This window comes from Mastigoproctus giganteus, chromosome 3 (genome assembly GCF_048544385.1).
Source record: "Mastigoproctus giganteus isolate SK-2022 chromosome 3, ASM4854438v1, whole genome shotgun sequence".
NCBI lineage: Eukaryota > Metazoa > Arthropoda > Arachnida > Uropygi > Thelyphonidae > Mastigoproctus > Mastigoproctus giganteus.
Window position 1 is genome coordinate 151,284,893 of NC_143577.1, and position 17,802 is coordinate 151,302,694.

The 17,802-nt window shown below is 35.7% G+C and overlaps 1 protein-coding gene across 1 annotated transcript in view; it reads right to left on the reverse strand.

The window, feature by feature from the left end:
- Window positions 1-2,561: 2,561 nt before the first annotated feature.
- LOC150088327 (putative ammonium transporter 2) overlaps window positions 2,562-17,802 on the reverse strand; it is an 82,926-nt gene continuing 67,685 nt past the window's right edge. The window contains exons 6-7 of the mRNA XM_090370123.1: window positions 8,477-8,793; window positions 2,562-2,927 (exon numbers count right to left, since the gene is read on the reverse strand). Coding sequence (XP_090226249.1) covers window positions 2,562-2,927; window positions 8,477-8,793 — 683 coding nt within the window. The remainder of the gene's footprint in view (window positions 2,928-8,476; window positions 8,794-17,802) is intronic.

Here is a 17,802-nt window from a genome sequence, read left to right on the forward strand (position 1 = left end):
GTGGTACAGTCTTTCTTACAGTGGAAGAGAGTCAGTTAAAGATGATACTAGGTCAGCCACCCTTTCTACTCATGTGATGTTATGGTGTACACAAAATTCTGAGAACAGCCATCATGTCACCATCTGGTTATTAACTGAGTTCAACATCAGCAAAACCTTAAGGTATGAACAACAGGAAAGTGATTTCTCTTGCACTGTAATGTGCTAATACGGCATTTGGCAAACTTTTTTTTTTATTCATGGAATTTATGGAACACATTATTTTGTAGCTATTTGGTTTTTTAAATTAAAAATACATAATGCTTAAATATATTTTATTTTTGAAAACAAAATCAAAATAAAAACAAAATATCAGTAATGCACAATTTATATCAGGAAAACATAGAGTATTATAAAAATGCATTAAAAATTAACAACAGTGTTCAGCATAAAAAAGTTAAGATACAAATGTGTTGAGTGAATATGTCATATCCAATATGTGATCTGTCAATAATCGGAAAAAAATAATGTTAAGTTATATGCATACAAAAAGTGCTGTTTGCTTCAAACATGCAAAATTTAAATTGAAAACATAAAAAAAATAAAGTATTAATTATTATAATTTTTTTACAGAACAATTATTCCATTCGCATGGAACACCAGTGTTCCACAGAAGACAGTTTGGGAAATGCTGTGCTAATATATACAGTAGTACCCAAGCAATAGTTTTTGAGAGAAAAAAAAACTGATGTTTTTCCACTACTCCATCTTTTCTTTTACATATTTAAGTGACTACAACAGAGCTGATGAAGAACATTCCATACAATACTTTCAGTTGCTGCATCGAACACTTCTACTTTCAACAATGCTTGCTCGTAGTGATCAAAATAGGACACTACCATGAGTGAAACAAATGCCAATAATTTTGTTAATATCTTGTATTTTTTTTTTTTTATACAGGTAGACTTAGAACTTTTAGGACATATGTTGTATATATCAGTAGTTAAACCACAAAACATCAGACACTATCCCCCATCAAGTATTGGAACACTACACCTTCGGAAAGTAACAATTAATTCCAGAAGTCATGAGAGATGGCAGTATCAGTTAAAAGTAGTATATAAAAAGCATGTACTCTCAGTGACAGATAGGATGGAATAGAATGTGTTGAGAAAAGTACCTGGATTCCATTAAAAAAGTGTGGTAGTGAGTGGTCTGTTCTCCTGATAGCAGAAAGAGCTGGGCATGTAAAATCAATTAATGGAAATGTGTGTCTCACTGGAAGACAAAAGTAGGACAGACATTCATCCCAAACTAGAAGACCACTATCAATGATCCCTAGAGCATGTTGACAGTTGAAACAGATAGCAAAAAGAAATTGCAAAGGTATCTTTATTGAGCTGAATGATAAGGGTAGGACAACCACCACAAAAACACTTCATAAATAGGATACCATGATCTTGCATAGCTGCCTGTAAGCTGAAACTGTATCCTAGTGATATGTGTCACCACCTATCCTAGTGCAGAAAATGAACTGATTGGACATTGCAGCTGTGATAGTGAAATAGTTATGAATTTCATTATGCAGTCTAGGCATCATATCAATGCATCTTCATGTATATATACTGAAAGAATAGTATCACCCACATTGTTTTGTGTTGCACCAGCAGTGAAGTTTGCCAGTAATATAAGGTATGGTATGGCCTGATTCAATTGATCCACTGGTTGGCATTGACGAAATCATGAGTCTGTCATGACAAGCTGAACAATTCTGCATTGTAGCAGTTCTTTGGAGAGGGGCCATATTTATATAAACATGGCAAAACTGTGTTGCAAAGCATAGTCAGTACAACAGTAGTTTGAGGAGGAACAATGGTAAAACCTGCCATTTCCAGCTCAGAGCCTCAATCTGAATTCAATTGAGTACCTATAGGACATTTGAAAGAAATAATTGAGAGCCAGAACAAAATGTCCTAGGTCCAAGCAAAAACTATTTGCAGCATTATAGGAGAACATGAAGCAACATAAACAGTCTCCCTATATCAAAAACTTAGAAAAGTGTCCCTGAGAGTTGTTGTTGGAGCACTTAGGAGCACATTTAATTTTTTTTTTTAATTTAGTGTCCCAATACATGTTGTTGGACAGTATAAGAAACCTTTTGTGGATAAAAAATATGTATCTCTGTTGTCCTTTGCATAAAGAAAGTAAAGTTTGTCTGGCATCTACATAAATATATAGTGCACCCTATTTTTCATAAATATATTATTGAATATATTTGTCCTTAAAAACACTGTTTTAAAATAGAGCAAACCGTTTTTCACTGTCCATTGATTATTTTCAGTGGATTGTCATAAAAGTACTTTCATCAGTACTTGATCACAGTGCCTCATTTTCACATAATTTTGGATTTGACAATAATACATAGATGGCACCACTTTGAGGAAGAAGATTTTGATCAGAGCGTAATGGTTAAAATTATGTAAATTGATTTTCAGTTGAGACAGTCATATGCTCCATTATTTTGTATTAAATAATTTTATTCAAACATGGGAGAGCATTATTATGTGACATGATGTGCAGTTTTATTGATTTGGAGGTGAACTGTAATTATCTTTTTTTGTCTCATCCCAAGCTTGTTTTGGTGAAGCATTTTTCTGGTCGTGAAATGTGATATTTGTCTTTTTGGTACTTGATTTCCTTTCTCTTTGTGGATAATCTGTTTGAGTTGCAGAATTTAATTTAGGTATATAATTACTATTGTTCTGTGCTGGTGTTATTCGTGCAGACTCAATCACTGCTTTAATACTGCTGATAGTTGCCAGATCAAGCTTAGTTGGAATATATGAAGTTGGAGGATCAATTTGATACTTAATATTATGTTCTATGAGATCAGCTCCTGCCTTTTCCTCTTCTGCAGACATTCGGATAGGAATTAACTTGTTGATAGCCTGAGAAATAGGTAAAAGGGATATTTATTTTTAATTGTTGCTTAGAATCATTCAACATAATTTACACACTTTTAGTCATATAACATTTAGTCATTCTATAGTTATTAGTTCTACTAAACAAGAGATTAATGCTTGAAAATTTAAAATGGTATATAAAACAAATGAACTAGTGCTCAGAAGCTAAGGGAAAATGTCAGTAGCTTTGATTATGACAAAACATTGGTGAAACATTCATTCTAATGTATCTCAGTAAATGCATATGAAAACGAACAAGTTTCTATATGAAATTAAGGCATTATGAAAATCAGTTCATGAGTGGCCAAAAAAAAGCCCATATATCTAACACTCATCTTGTGTTTTAAGAAAAGTTCTCTGGTATTTTACAAATAATAAGTAATTTGAACTATATTTTTAATGGAAATTTCAAAAGTTTTTCTAGTTCCTTTTGTATCAGAATCTTGACAGATTTTATAAATGTTATTTTTATAGAAAAATACCAATAAAATATGTAAAAACAGAAATATCAAAGGCTACATCCTGCTGCCAAGCATGGATGGCCACAAACTGGATTTCTGATAGACTAGACTTGCACCTTTTTGACTTGCTCAGTTAGCTAATTTTGGTGTTCCTCTTTATAGCATCCAGTAGTAGTCAGCCATAATTTTGACAGTATATCCTGCTTGATACCATTTATTTTTATTTTTTTTTTGTATCCTGATGGAACCTTTCCCCATGCTCTTTACTTGAACTATCTAAGAACTTGAACTATTTTTTCTGGGGAATAGTTGAGGTGAGAGTACAAGAAGTGGTGTACCTTAATATTCATATTGTAGCCTAGTTTTCTGAACTTCTCCCATGTCACTCATGATTGTCTCATCATTTGGGTGCTTATTGTTTCCATTAAATTTTTAAAGCAAGTCCAGGCATCTCTTTCAATTTGATTTTATTCAGATACAGAGTCTAGCAACAGCTTGTATATTTGAAGTCCACCAAAAATTTCTGCTTTGATTTTTTTTCATAAGTAAGCAATGTGAGTTTAGTGTAGACATATTTGAAACAATTTCCTTCTTTGTTCAGGGCTCGGATAAACTGTTTCATTAAACCTAGCTTTATATGTAGAGGAGATAAAAGTACTTTTCCACCTACTATTGGCTTGTCTTTAATGTTCTTTGAAATTGGTTAGAGACTGCCTTGGCTGCATTTTCCTTTCCCAACATTCACTTTTTGCCCGATTATCCTACTCGCACAGAAAGCAACGCATTTTTGTGCAGCCAAGTTGTTGGCCAAATAGCAGACTAATAACTTTAAAAACTTCACACATTAGCCAACCATGATCCTTTTATTGAACTTTTTCCAAAGGAAGCTTAACATTTTTGTAGTTTTCTTTTAAGTGTAATGAATAGAAGAATACTTGTTTCTATTATGTTGTTTCCATATTAATTTCTTTGAGACTTTGGTTCAGTAAGTCAGTTTTATAGTTTTCTTTTGCAATATATCGCTGAGTCTTCTTTGGAAAAATGGAGAACCAATTCTTTTTATGATGTTTATATCATGGAAAGACCAGCAGATTCTTGGATTTCAGTCTTGATTCTAAAAGCTCTGCAAATTCTTTGGGTAGATTTAAATCTTTTATTTTTTTATTTTCTTTGAGGCTTTGCTTTAATAAGTTTTGGATAATGTTGCACATGGAAGACTGCTGCACAAATTGGAGCAGTGTGGCATTGGAGGCAAATTGCTGCTATGGATAAGGGGATGGTTGAGTGGCAGAAGACAGAGAGTGGTAATCAATGGACACTGCTCAACGTGGACTAATGTTATTAGTGGAGTTCCTCAGGGTTCAGTGTTGGGTCCATTGTTGTTTTTGGTGTTTATGAATGATATTGATGATGGTATATCAAGTTTAATGTCCAAGTTTGCAGATGATACAAAGGTTGGCAGGGTTGTTAAGGACACTACTGACGCTATGCTGCTGCAACAGGATCTGGAAAGGTTGAACAGATGGGCTGAGAGGTGGCAAATGAAGTTTAACATTGACAAATGTAAAGTACTACATATGGGAAACAGTAACCCCAGAGCAACGTATCAACTCTGCGGTACTACACTGACAGTGGTGGAGAATGAAAAGGACCTGGGGGTAATTGTGCAGGCAGATATGAAGTTCTCTGAGCAGTGCAGACGAGCTGCAAGAGTAGCTCATGGTGTCTTGTCAATGATATACAGGAATTTTTCTAGCAGGGATAAGGAGGTGATTATTCCCTTGTATAAGGCAATGGTTAGGCCACATCTTGAGTACTGTATACAGGTCTGGAGGCCTCATTTCAAGAAGGATGTAGAGCTGCTGGAACGGGTACAGAGAAGGGCAACAAGATTAGTGAATGGAACAAAGGGTTGCTCTTACGAAGAAAGGCTTAAGTTTTGCAAATTACAGAGTCTGGAGACTAGGCACCGGCGAGGTGATCTGATAGAGGTGTATAAGGCTTTGAATGGTTTGAGCATGCTCAATGCCAATGGGATTCTTCATCTTGCTCAGAATAATCACCTCAGAGGGCATAAATTCAAATTGAGGAAGAACGGATGTCAGATAGATGTACGGAAATTTGCCTTTGGCCAGCGGGTGGTTGGTTGGTGGAACCGACTTCCATCACTTGTTGTTGAAGTTGATAGCCTAAACAAATTTAAAGCTCAACTGGACAGGTATTTCGAATGAACGGAGGGGTGAAATGGGAGTGGTGTGTGTTTTTTTTTTTTTTTTTTTTTGGCTGATGCTGAATAAGCTCGCTTTCTTGCATCATATGCCTCTACTAATGCTAATGCTAATGCTAAGTTAGTAAAGAGCCTCCACTCTGTTGGTTGGTAAAAAATTCTGGGAAAAAAAAAGTTTATAACTTCAGGAATATTGCAATATATCATTGAGTCTTCTTTGGAAAAATGAGGAAACCACTTTTTCATGATGGCTTAGTCTTTACAATCTGGTATTCCTTCCAATCAATTGTTGTGAGTAGCAGTGATTGGCAGGCCTGTCTCCTCCCATTGGTTGCTTTTTACTTAGCATTACAGTGAATGGTTAGTCTTCAATACAAGCTCTTGCTCATGGACTTTGCAACACTGAGTGATGGACAGGCTCTGCCCACTCCTTCGCATTGTTGAAAGATGTAGTCCTGTGAGTAAGTACAGCAACTGGCTAGTCTTCACAATCTGGAAGTGGACCTGTCAATCCCTGCTACTCGCAATGATCGATTGGAAGGGGTATTAGATTGTAAAGACTAGCCAGTTACTGTACTGATGTTGTTTACAATCCAAAAGTTCCAAAAACTTTCTCTAAACAATTTAAATATGTTTAGCTTAATATTTCTTCTACATAAATATAATTTATTCATTTTTGTTCATTCTGTTTATCATAACTGAGTTTTCAAGCTGCCATAGCCAAGTGGTCAGGTGCCTGGGTACGTAAGTACATGTGCTTTTAATGACTATGGTGCAAGCTGTAACTGCTGAATATGGTGCTGTTTCTTGTATTCTATCTATCTTGTGAATTCCACTTGTGAGCATAAACAGAAATTTTATTTAATTTGGTTTTATATTTTTGTTTTTTAGTTTTTTCAGCTTCTCGATTGGCTGAGTGGACACTTAAATTTGCATTTCCTTATTAATTTTTTTTATTATTAAAAAAATTTGCATGTGTATACTGGACTGTATATTTTATATTTGTGCAATAATAAATAGATATTTCTGAAATTTGAAATGGGAAAATAAAAGAAAATACTTCTGTTGACAGCTATAATGAGTTTCAGCTTGTGGCATAGTATAAATTATAGAATTAATTAGTTAATTAGAACTGGGTCAAATTTACCACAGAGGACTAATTATGTAACAAAAGCATGCAGGACTTATTTAAGGGGAACAATAACCATGCATTTGTTATGTTTTCGAATTTAGTTTGTTTATTTTTGTAAAGATCACATAGAGTTGTGTTCAGGTCGTATAGAGTTAACATTTGGCTGGCATAGTTGCCGATGCGCCTAATAAATCACTAAACCAACAACAACAACATTTGGCTGGATAGCAATCGCTGACTGAAATACAGTTTTCAGAATTCACAAACATTGATGTTCCCTGAAAAAGTGATAGTGCTGGCCTTGTCTATATTTCGATTCATTTATGTAATGTGGAAGTGGTGTTCATCCTTTGGTGGGTGTGAGGGTGAGTGCCACCTTTCTCCTTTTTTTTAATGATTTTATTTTAATTTGATTGTTGGGTATCTCGGAGGTTATGTAGAAAAATCAGACCTTGCTCGTTCTACATTTGTGTGTGTTACACAGATGTAGAACGAGCAAGCTGGCAATTTGATTGCTGTAAACTACCAGACTTTGCCAAAATTCTGCATATACATGCTCACACGTGATCTGAATTGTCAACTTCATCAGTGCTTTAGACTATATCTGCAGTATCCAAATAGCAGTCCTGCTGTTCATTGCAACCTTGTCTCCTTGGATGTTTCATTGGTAGAATGGCCTAGATCAGGTGTCTTTGGCTAGAGGCCAAAGCATATAAAATGTCGAAGGTTGCAAGTAGCATAGGTTCTCGTGGTGAGCTATCTACAGCTGCAAGAACAGTTTCTTACCACCACTAATTTTTTGAAGTGGAATCTAATTTTTGTTATAAGTTTTATATTTACAGTTTATTTATTTATTACATTTAATAATTAAATACAAAAAAATCCAACAAATATTATATGACACTAATAACATTCTTATTATATGGTTATAATTATATTATTAAACACTAAGGAAAATATTTAATAACAAGAAATCAATACAGAACATTCAAATAGTATTACCAAAAATGAATAACTTGAAAAGTCTATGTAAAATTTTTAACTATGATGGTTAAACTTTAGAATGGGTTTGCCCCCTTCCCATGGATCATTGCACAAAACAGTGATGGACACAGCCTAGCCCCTCCAACCCATTGCTTTCTTTTCACTGATTGGAAGGTGCATAGTTGTGGATAATTTATTGGGTTTTTTGCATTTCTCTCCCTCCTTGCTGCTGAATTAAAATTGGAAAATGAGTTTCTGATTTAAATCCAGCAGCAAGGGGGTTTGCACTAGCAGCTTATGAAAGCAACTGATGAAAGGGGGGGGCTAACCCTGTCCATCACACCACGCCTCTGCAATGATCAATTGGAAGTGAATCATTCTAAGGATTAACCACTATAATTTGTAATACTTGTTTTAAACTTGCGGAAAGTGTAACACATAAGACTGTCTAGCCACAGCTGCAAAATGTGAAAGAATGGATCATGGGTTGAACACCGTTATCCTAAAATCACCTGGAAGAGTAAAGCTGCACACAATCACATTATATTAATTTCTCTAGAAAACTTTTAGAATTTTTTTAACCATACTGAGGCTAATTGTGGTGTACTCTATAATTTTATATTTGGAAATGTGTGTGCCTAACTGATAGTTCTAAACATAAACATTTACAAATTGTCATCTGATTCTGCAACACACACACAATTCTACTTAACACATATTAAAAACTTACAAACAGCAGCAAAAAAGTAGCTGTCATACTCCATACAGCCACAGTGACTATGGTTAGTACTTGTATTCCCAAAAGATACCATCCTCCACCGCGAAAAAGTCCTGCAAGTCCGTGGCTCAACTGCATTAATGAATCCTGCTCGACAAAAAGACCTACTGCCAGCATCCCCCAAATGGATCCCACAGCATGCACAGAAATTGCTCCAACAGGATCATCAATCCGCACTCGATCAAGTAAAGGCATAGTTATGTTGGCTAATAATGACCCTACAGCTCCAACAATAAGGGATTCCCAAGGATGATATAGAGCACATCCACCTTAAATGAAAATTTTTTATGAAAAATAATAATAATAATGCAATTTTTTTCATTTATTTAAACAGTTGATTTTTTGCAGAAAGCCTGGTTATCAATCAAAAGAAGTAATTCTGTGTACATTAAAGTACTGTGTAACTAAAAATGAATATAGTAAATAAATATAAAAATGAAGTGCCATAGCCTAAATAGCCCTACCTATACTGATTAGTAAGTGCAATGCAAACTACATATAGAAAATTATAAAAATACAAATAAATAAAAGAAGAACCATCATTAAATTTTAGCAATAGCTTATTAATAAGATATTGCTAAAATTTAATGATCAAAATAATCGGTACTATAAGTTCTTTCTATAAATAATTCATATAAATTGAGACCATACAAAATTTGTTTATAAGTCACTAATGTTATGTATAAAATAACTTCCATAAGTGTTTAGGGCTTATGCCCTAAACACTTGAGTCTTCCATGGGGAATTAAATTTTATATCTAGATAGGGTAAGAAGAGAAATGAATCATCAAGGGGTGAAGTCGGTCGTGCTAAGTTTTTGGGATGTAATTTTCTTCCCTCACAGATAGACTGACAATCATTCTTTCTCTTTCTCTATCCTATCCTATCCTACCCACCCTTCACAGAGGTAGTCTGTCTTGGAAAGGGTAGCATGGCTTTTCCGGAAACTTAAGTTTTCATTAGCATTAGCAGAGGCATACAATGCAAGAAAGCAAGCTTATGCAGCATCAGCCAAAAAAAAACCTACCATTTCACCTCTCCATTTGTTCTAAATGCCTGTCCAGCTCACCTTAAATTTATTTAGGCTATCAAATTCCACAACAAAAGATGGAAGTCTGTTCCACCAATCAACTACCTGCTGGCTAAAGGCAAGTTTCCACACATCTATTCTACAACTGTCTTTCCTCAATTTGAAACTGTGCCCAATCAGGTTCTTAATCTGAGCAAGAGAGAGAATCTCATCAGCATTCGGCTTACTCAACCCATTCAAAGCCTTATACACCTCAATCAGATCACCTCACAGGTGCCTACTCTCCAGGCCCTGCAATTTGCAGAATTTAAGCCTTTCATGGTAAGACCACCCCTTGTTCCTCTCACCAATCTTGTTGTCCTTCTTTGTACTCATTCTAGCAACTCTACATCCTTCCTAAAATGTGGACCTGTGCACAGTACTCTAGGTGTGACCTGACCATTGCCTTGTATAACTCATCAGGATACGGAGATGACAGGATACTCATCTCCCTGTCCCTACTAGAAAAATTCCTACATATCATTGACAAGACTCTATGACCTGCCTGTCTGCCTGCACTGCTCAGCAAACTTCATATCTGACTGCATAATTACCCCCAGGTCTTTTTCACTTTCCACTTCCCTGAGTGTAGTACCACAGTGTTGGTACATTTCTCTTCGGTTATTGCAACCCATATGCAGTACTTTGCATTTGTCAATGTTAAACTTCAGTTACCACTTCTCAGCCCATTTGCCCAACTTATCTAGATCCAATTGGAGTAGCATACTGTCTTTACTATAGTTAACAACCCTGCCAATCTTTGTATCATCTACAAATCTGGACATTAAACCTCATATACCTTCATCAATATCATTGATAAATATACAAAACAACAATGGACCCAACGCCGAACCATGTGGAACTCCACTAATAACATTTGCCCACGAAGAGCAGTGTCCATTGATTACCACTCTCTGTTGTCTCCCACTCAACCATCCCTTTATCCATTGTAGCAATTTACCATTAATGTCATATCTCCCCAATTTTTACAGCAGTCTTCCATGTGCAACAGCATCAAAAGCTTTCCTGAAATCCAAATATATGATATGAAAATTATTTTTAGCATTCAGTTCCTTTGTGACCACATCATAGTGTCCAGTCAAATTGGTCAGACAAGACCTCCATTTAAAAAACCCATGCTGTGTCTTAACTATTACTGCAGTCTTGTCTAGATGATCCTGCAATGCTTCTTTAACCAGTGATTCCATTATTTTCCCCGGAACACAAGTTACACTAACAGGTCTATAGTTACTTGTGTCACGTCACCTTTTGAACCCCCTTTATGAATTGGTGATACATTTGCACCAAGTATATTTGCATGAGGTCCATAATTATGGCTAAGGGTTTGCTTACTTCCTTTGCTGCCTCCCTTAATATAACTGGATAGATCCCGTCTAACCCAGGTGCCTTTTTAATGTTTAACTTCAACAATTTCTCCTCCATTTTGCTCTCAGTTATTACAAAATCACTTAGCTCCCTGTTACAGTTTGATAAACATTTGGCACTCCTCTCATTGAATAATTCCTCATGTGTGAATGTAGATGGAAAATACTCATTCAGTTTATCAGCTACCTGAGCATGATCATCAATAGTCAACCCATCCGTGTTAAGTGGTCTAATCTGATTCATCCCTTTTCTTCTAGAGTTTACATAAGTAAAGAACTCTTTGCTGTTTTTCTTTGCATCCTTTTCCAAAGATTTCTTGTAATCTGCCTTCACCTGCCTAACTTCCTTTGTGACTTGATTTCAGACTAGTTTATATCTGCCATAGGTTTCTGTGTCATCTGATACTTTATATGCATCCCATACATTTTTCTTCTTTGCGCGAGCCTCATTAATTCATCCGACATCCATTTAGGCCTCAACCTTGAACAGTATTTCTTAGTTGGAATGAAAAGCCTAGTGGCCTCCAAAATTAAGTCCCTGAAGGCTTCCCATTTAGAATTCAACATTGGTAACATCATCAGTTGATCCCACTGTACAGAATTTAAAAACTGTCTGAAACCCCTGTAGTCACCTTTATGAAAGCAAAAGCCCTTCCCTTTAGCCTTGATGGTAGTTACATCTTTAAGTAATTCCCACATCAGTACATTGTGATCACTGTTACCCAGTGGTTCCTTTATCTGCAATTTTTTTATGCATGAATAATCACTGCTGATAATCTGATCAATAGTATTACTTCCTCTGTTTGCCTCTCGAACATGTTGCTGTAGAAAACAGTCATCCAGCACATTACAGATACAATATACTGTGGGTGCATGAGCTTCGGTTGAGTGTAACTTGAAAATGTTCTTCACCATTTTATGCAACCAGGTGTAAAATTGCATGAGAGACCAATATAGGTTTTCGTGCCCTAAAGATTTAAATTTACATTAACGATTTAAATCACTAAGGCTAAGGCGCATTTAGGGCTAGAGCCTCAAGCTGCAAACAAATTTAGACTATGTATATAAAGTGCTTAGCATCATAATACACAGCCATTTCTGAATAAACAGAAAATTTTTAAGGTGGCATCGTTTTAGGTTATATCTCATATTGTGAATGCCTTCACAATATGATGGCAACTATATCATGGCAACTCGTTGTGAAGGCATTCACAATATGAGATATAACCTAAAACGATGCCACCTTAAAAATTTTCTGTTTATTCAGAAATGGCTGTGTATTATGATGCTAAGCACTTTATATACACGATTTAAATCACATAAACTTGAAATCTAAAGAGGCTGGGAATCGTTTGCTCTATGGCCATGAAGGAAAACTGCACACACATTATTTGATGGAATTCCATTCAAGGTACTTACATCACATATGACCTGGTCCCCGTTATGTTCTAATTGCTAGATTTCATGCTGTGAGAAAGATGGGCAAGTGCAACCGGCTATGTTGGTAACAATGTTTTATTCGTTAACAATCATTTTACAGTTAGTCTAATTTCAAGCAGGCAAGCAATTCACTTTTGTTGCCTTTTTGGATGATTTAATTTGATCTGAAGCATTCTAAAAAATCATTTTTATACTTGTTAGTGAACTAATTGGATTTGCATTTCACAATTATCTTAAACTGAAATGATGGAGAATTTATTTCACAAGCCCAAATGTACCCAATTTCTGGGAAATGTTGCATGACTGTTGGTCCTGTGGTAGAGCCATCGGAGCTGTTCTGCCATTATGACATTCCAAAACTTATACCTGTCTTTTCGCCCTACGGGGTCACATCTGGCAAGTATCGGCTCTCTCTCTCTCAGAGTAAATCGGATTTTTTTTTTTATCTCACAAAAAAGATACTTCTCTTCCTATGCTTATCTTCAATGACAATCTAATTTCTATGTAGGATCATATATCTCTATTGGGAACTACCTTACTTCCAATCTCTCTTGGCATAAGCACACTACAAATATTGCTTCCTCTGCATCTAAAAAACTGGGTTTTCTCTTACACTCTCAGCATTACTTTTCTTCTAAGCAGCGATATTCATTCTGTACAAATCGCAAAAACCACCCTACCACAGAAAATTGTTCCCATATCTGGGACAATATCCCCAAAACCTCTCTCGGGCTTCTATATTCCATTCGAAAGAGATCAGTTAGGTAAAAAACTACGATCATTTGCTCTGTGTCTCATATTATGCTCTACCTTCAAAACGAGTTGCCATGGTATTGCAGTACCTAGAATAAGTAAGTTTTATTGTACAATAAAGATTTCTTCTTCTTATAATTATTCAACTACAGAAGAGCATGTAGTAAACAGCTTTTTAACTTTCCACACAAATCTGGAATAAAAATACTTTGTCAGACATCAACTTTAATAGAACTCAATATTCCACAGAGATCAAAATCAGAGAACCATGTAGGAGCATCAGCAGTTTTTCCAGACATTACACTGTCAACCCAACTTCCAAAAGAATGCAGTGTCTATAATGAATTATTAGTAGAAGTTCAAATAGTACTGGAGCACTTAAAAACCACATATCGTTTGAGAACAATAATATACTGTGATTCATTAAGTGTAATACAAGCCATACAAATCACCAACAATATATCCCATCACTGGATGGGATATATTGCCCAAGAACTGTCTTGAGCAAATTAAACATAATAACAGACTTAACTAAAGAAAAACAAGAAATACTTTTGTGCTGGATACAGGACACAAAGAATAAAATGAAACAAAGCTGACAGAACTGCAAAATCAACAAGAAAACAAGAAATACTTTTGTGCTGGGACACAAATATACCACAACACAAAGGAATAAAATGAAACGAAGAACTGATAGAAGTGCAAAATCAACAGCCTCCAAAAACAATCTTTCCCAGTTCCATATTTTTTTTTTTTTTTTTTTTATGAAAAACCCAAACACGAAAGGCATCAAAACCCATCAAAACCTTAGTACCGTGCATGGGTTGAAGGAGAAGTATGGGGGGGGGGGATGCCGGAAACTTTGCTCTAGAGACTAAACATGGGTTTCACCACTTCAAGCCTCCAATAAGCAAAGTGGTGGTATTTCACCGGTTGATGAACCAATATACCGGTTTCACCGGTATAAACCAATCATTCAAAACTGCTCTAACATGATGGCAAGAAATCTTTTTTTATTTCTCCTCTGGACACAGAGTAGGAGTGGAATTCACTGAACTTATTTCAGTAGCTAGGGTTGTTTCATTGAAACTGAGATTTCAGTTCGATCCTAGTCTTAGATCATCATCAAAGATCGTTAAATCTTCATCTAAGCCATCATCTGCATCGTCAAGTGCAAGTTCAATCGTCATCTAATATGTCACTTGCACAGTACATCGTCATCTAACAAGTGACTCCTACATCAACATGTCAATCGTCATCTAATGTGTGTCATCTGCACAGTACATCGTCATCTAATGTGGGACGCCTCCATCTACATGAATATAAGAATATTTAAAATAATCATCATCTAATGTGTAATTAGATGATTACGCTTACAACTGCAACACTTTTGTTGAACGGCTTGGAAAAAATGCTATTCTAGGCACAAAATTCTTGCTGGACCAATGCACCATTTTCGATTGCGTGCACTTTTACGATCCAGATTGGATTACGGATCCCAGTAGTACATTGAAAAGGCCTCTGGATTACGGAACTCTGCAATTCATCTGTAATGCTATTAAATAACACTGACTCGAATCTGTAAAACGTCTTTATTGTGATAATATAATATAAAATAAAATAAAATACATGCGTGCTGATCGTATAACTATATGTTAAAATATTAAAATAAAAGAAAATAAATGTTGTATAACAAGAATAAAATTCAATAAAATATATAAAATTTAATTAATATATATATATATATATATATAATTAAATAAAAGTTGTTTAAAATCAGCTAACAGAAAAGTGCAAATTGTTTTTATTGTTTTATGATCGTGACCTCCAGAAATAGCTTTAGAAAAATATCGCAAAAGCATTCAAAACTCATTCTTATAAGGATATAACAAAACAGAGCAATAAACGGTAGTGTGTTTGGAAACAACTTCCTCATTGTGGAATTCTCTTCATCAACGTTAGCTGCTCAGACAGAATATTTTTCCGGTTCGCGCAACTTAAAGTGTTTTAAACGGTAAGCGTTGCTTTTGCTGATTTAATAACTGGACAGTACTTATATGTTAATTTTATCCTTTTTGATTTAAAATGAATACTACGAAAAAGAGTAAAACGTATCATTTTCATCAAGAGCGGAAACTAGAATACTTTTTTGTAATGGTGAAAGAAAAATGTTGCTGTTTGATTTGCAATGCTTCCGTGGCTATACTTTTTTCCTTTCCTTTTTTTGGGTATACCCAAAAAAGGAAATTTAGAAAAGCACTTCAACGCACTCCATGGTAAATACCAATCGGATTTTCCCCCGAATAGTGAACTTAGAAAAAATAAATTAGAAGAACTTAAATCCAGATTAAATCCAAATTTCTTCATGACACGAAAATAGGTTGGGGAAACATGTCAGGGCTCCTCAGTTGGATTACTGTTGATTATTGCTTTTAAATATTTGATTTATGACTATGTATATATTAAGTGCAATAGCATCATTAATACGCACCCATTTCATATAAGGTGGCATCTTGTAAATATTAGATAAATATATTTATAAATATAAATATTAGCCCTAAATGCATCTAGTCTTATTTGATTTATTTAGTATATTGTTGGATTATTTTGTTATAGGTTTTTCTGTAACAATTTGATTTTTATAATATTATAGATATCATTTTTTCAAGTTAATTTTCGTTGATATTTAACTAATTTTATAATGGTAATTACGAGATCTGCCTTAAACACGTCACAGGGTATCTTGACTCGGAAATAGCCGATGGCGATGTACGGTTGAGTCATGATTTAATCCGTTGCGGAACCTGTGTAATTTTTTCCAAGGTCGACCTGGTGACTAATCATAGCTCACCTGGGGATTCTTTTCTTTGTGATCGATGTAAGGAGTGCACCGATGTAAGGAGTGCATCTTAAATTACAATTCTTTTCCACCAAGTCTGTTCCACCAACTAACCACCCGCTGGCTAAAGCGGGTGGTTGGCTGGTGGAACAGACTTCCATCCCTTGTCGTGGAAGTTGATAGCCTAAATAAGTTTAAGGCTCAGCTGGACAGGTATTTCGAACGAACAGAGGGGTGAAATGGAAGTGGTTATATTTTATTTATTTTTTTTTTTCTTTTTCTTTTTTTTTTGGCTGATGCTGCATAAGCTTGCTTTCTTGCATCAAATGCCTCTACTAATGCTAATGCTAATTCGGTGCACCGATGGAACAATTTGAGTCACTGAAAAAACGGGTGCTTGCCCTCGAAAATAATACATCTGGGAGCTCGTCAGGGACTCAAGACTCCAGCAATCTACCAAGCGATGCACTCCCGATTCGGGCCTCAAAACAGAAAAACCAAGTGCAAACTACTCTGGTCAAAAGGACTTTGTTTTATTAGGAGACTACTGTCGGGGAAACGGGGAATATTTTTTGTAATAAGGATAGGTGGAGTATAACCAGGGTACGTCTGCCGGGAGCAACTATTAATAATGTCACCAGCAAATTGTCAGATTTTAAGGGGGTAAAGAGAATATTATTATTCATGTGGGGACTAATGAAATTAAACGTACGCGATCTGATGACTTGTTGGAAAAATACAGGACCAGCTGAGGAAATGCCGCGAGATAGGACACAATGTCTATGTGTCCAGACACGATAGGAGGGATTATATGTTAAAAGTCTTGTGGATTAACTCAAGACTCTGCAAGGCTTTTGGGGGGAAATTTTTATCAGCTTGGCCCACACTTGTAGGTAGACGGAATTTGTTTTTGTAGAGACGGAATACACTTAAACAAAGGTGGTGCAAAAGTTTTTGCCAGTATTATTGAGGATACCTTAAAGGTTCAGGGAAACTGCTAGTTAGGGGGATGTGGGTAATACTGACACGCGTGAATCTGATAATATTGGTCAAAGTAGCTCTTGCACATACCTCAAGAGTTCTTATCTGTTACCCCAACTGGACATATTATCTAGATGTTCTGGGGGCAGAAACATTTCAAGTGAGTAGGTAGCTAATGCCAGGGAAGAGAGCCTAAAAAACTTCAAGGGTTGTGTTAGGGTTGTTAAATATACAAGAACAGTAAGTCTTAATTGTTTATATAGTAATGTTAGAAGTGTCGTCAACAAAATGTGCGAATTCGAACTGCTGGTTAATGCGAGTAGGAATAATCTGCAGACCAGGTGATTGTGAAGAATATGACGAAAGCCTCTACGTGCAAATGAAATGGGCAAGTAAGCGTCAATGTCTTATTATGGGTTATTTCAATTTGCCTCTAATTGATTGGAGTAGATGGGAAGGAAACTCCACATGGGGAACAATTTTTTTTTAAAATCAACTAGATGACTGTTATTTGTCTCAACATGTCAGGGAAAGTACTAGAGAAAAGAATATCCTTGACCTCATCATCACCACCCATGAATCAGATGACATAACAGGGCTGACAAAGAGGAACCAGTAGCAGGAAGTGATCACCGAGTTCTACGGTGGATGATGAAGAGAGAGAAGTAGCAGTAGTAAAAGGCAAAGGAATGGGTTATAATTTCAGAAAAAGGAAATTACGGTGCCTTAAGGTGCTACATGTCCTCTATTAATATCGCATAGAGAACGAATACAATTGAACTGTGGTATGCTTTTAAAACATTAATCACAG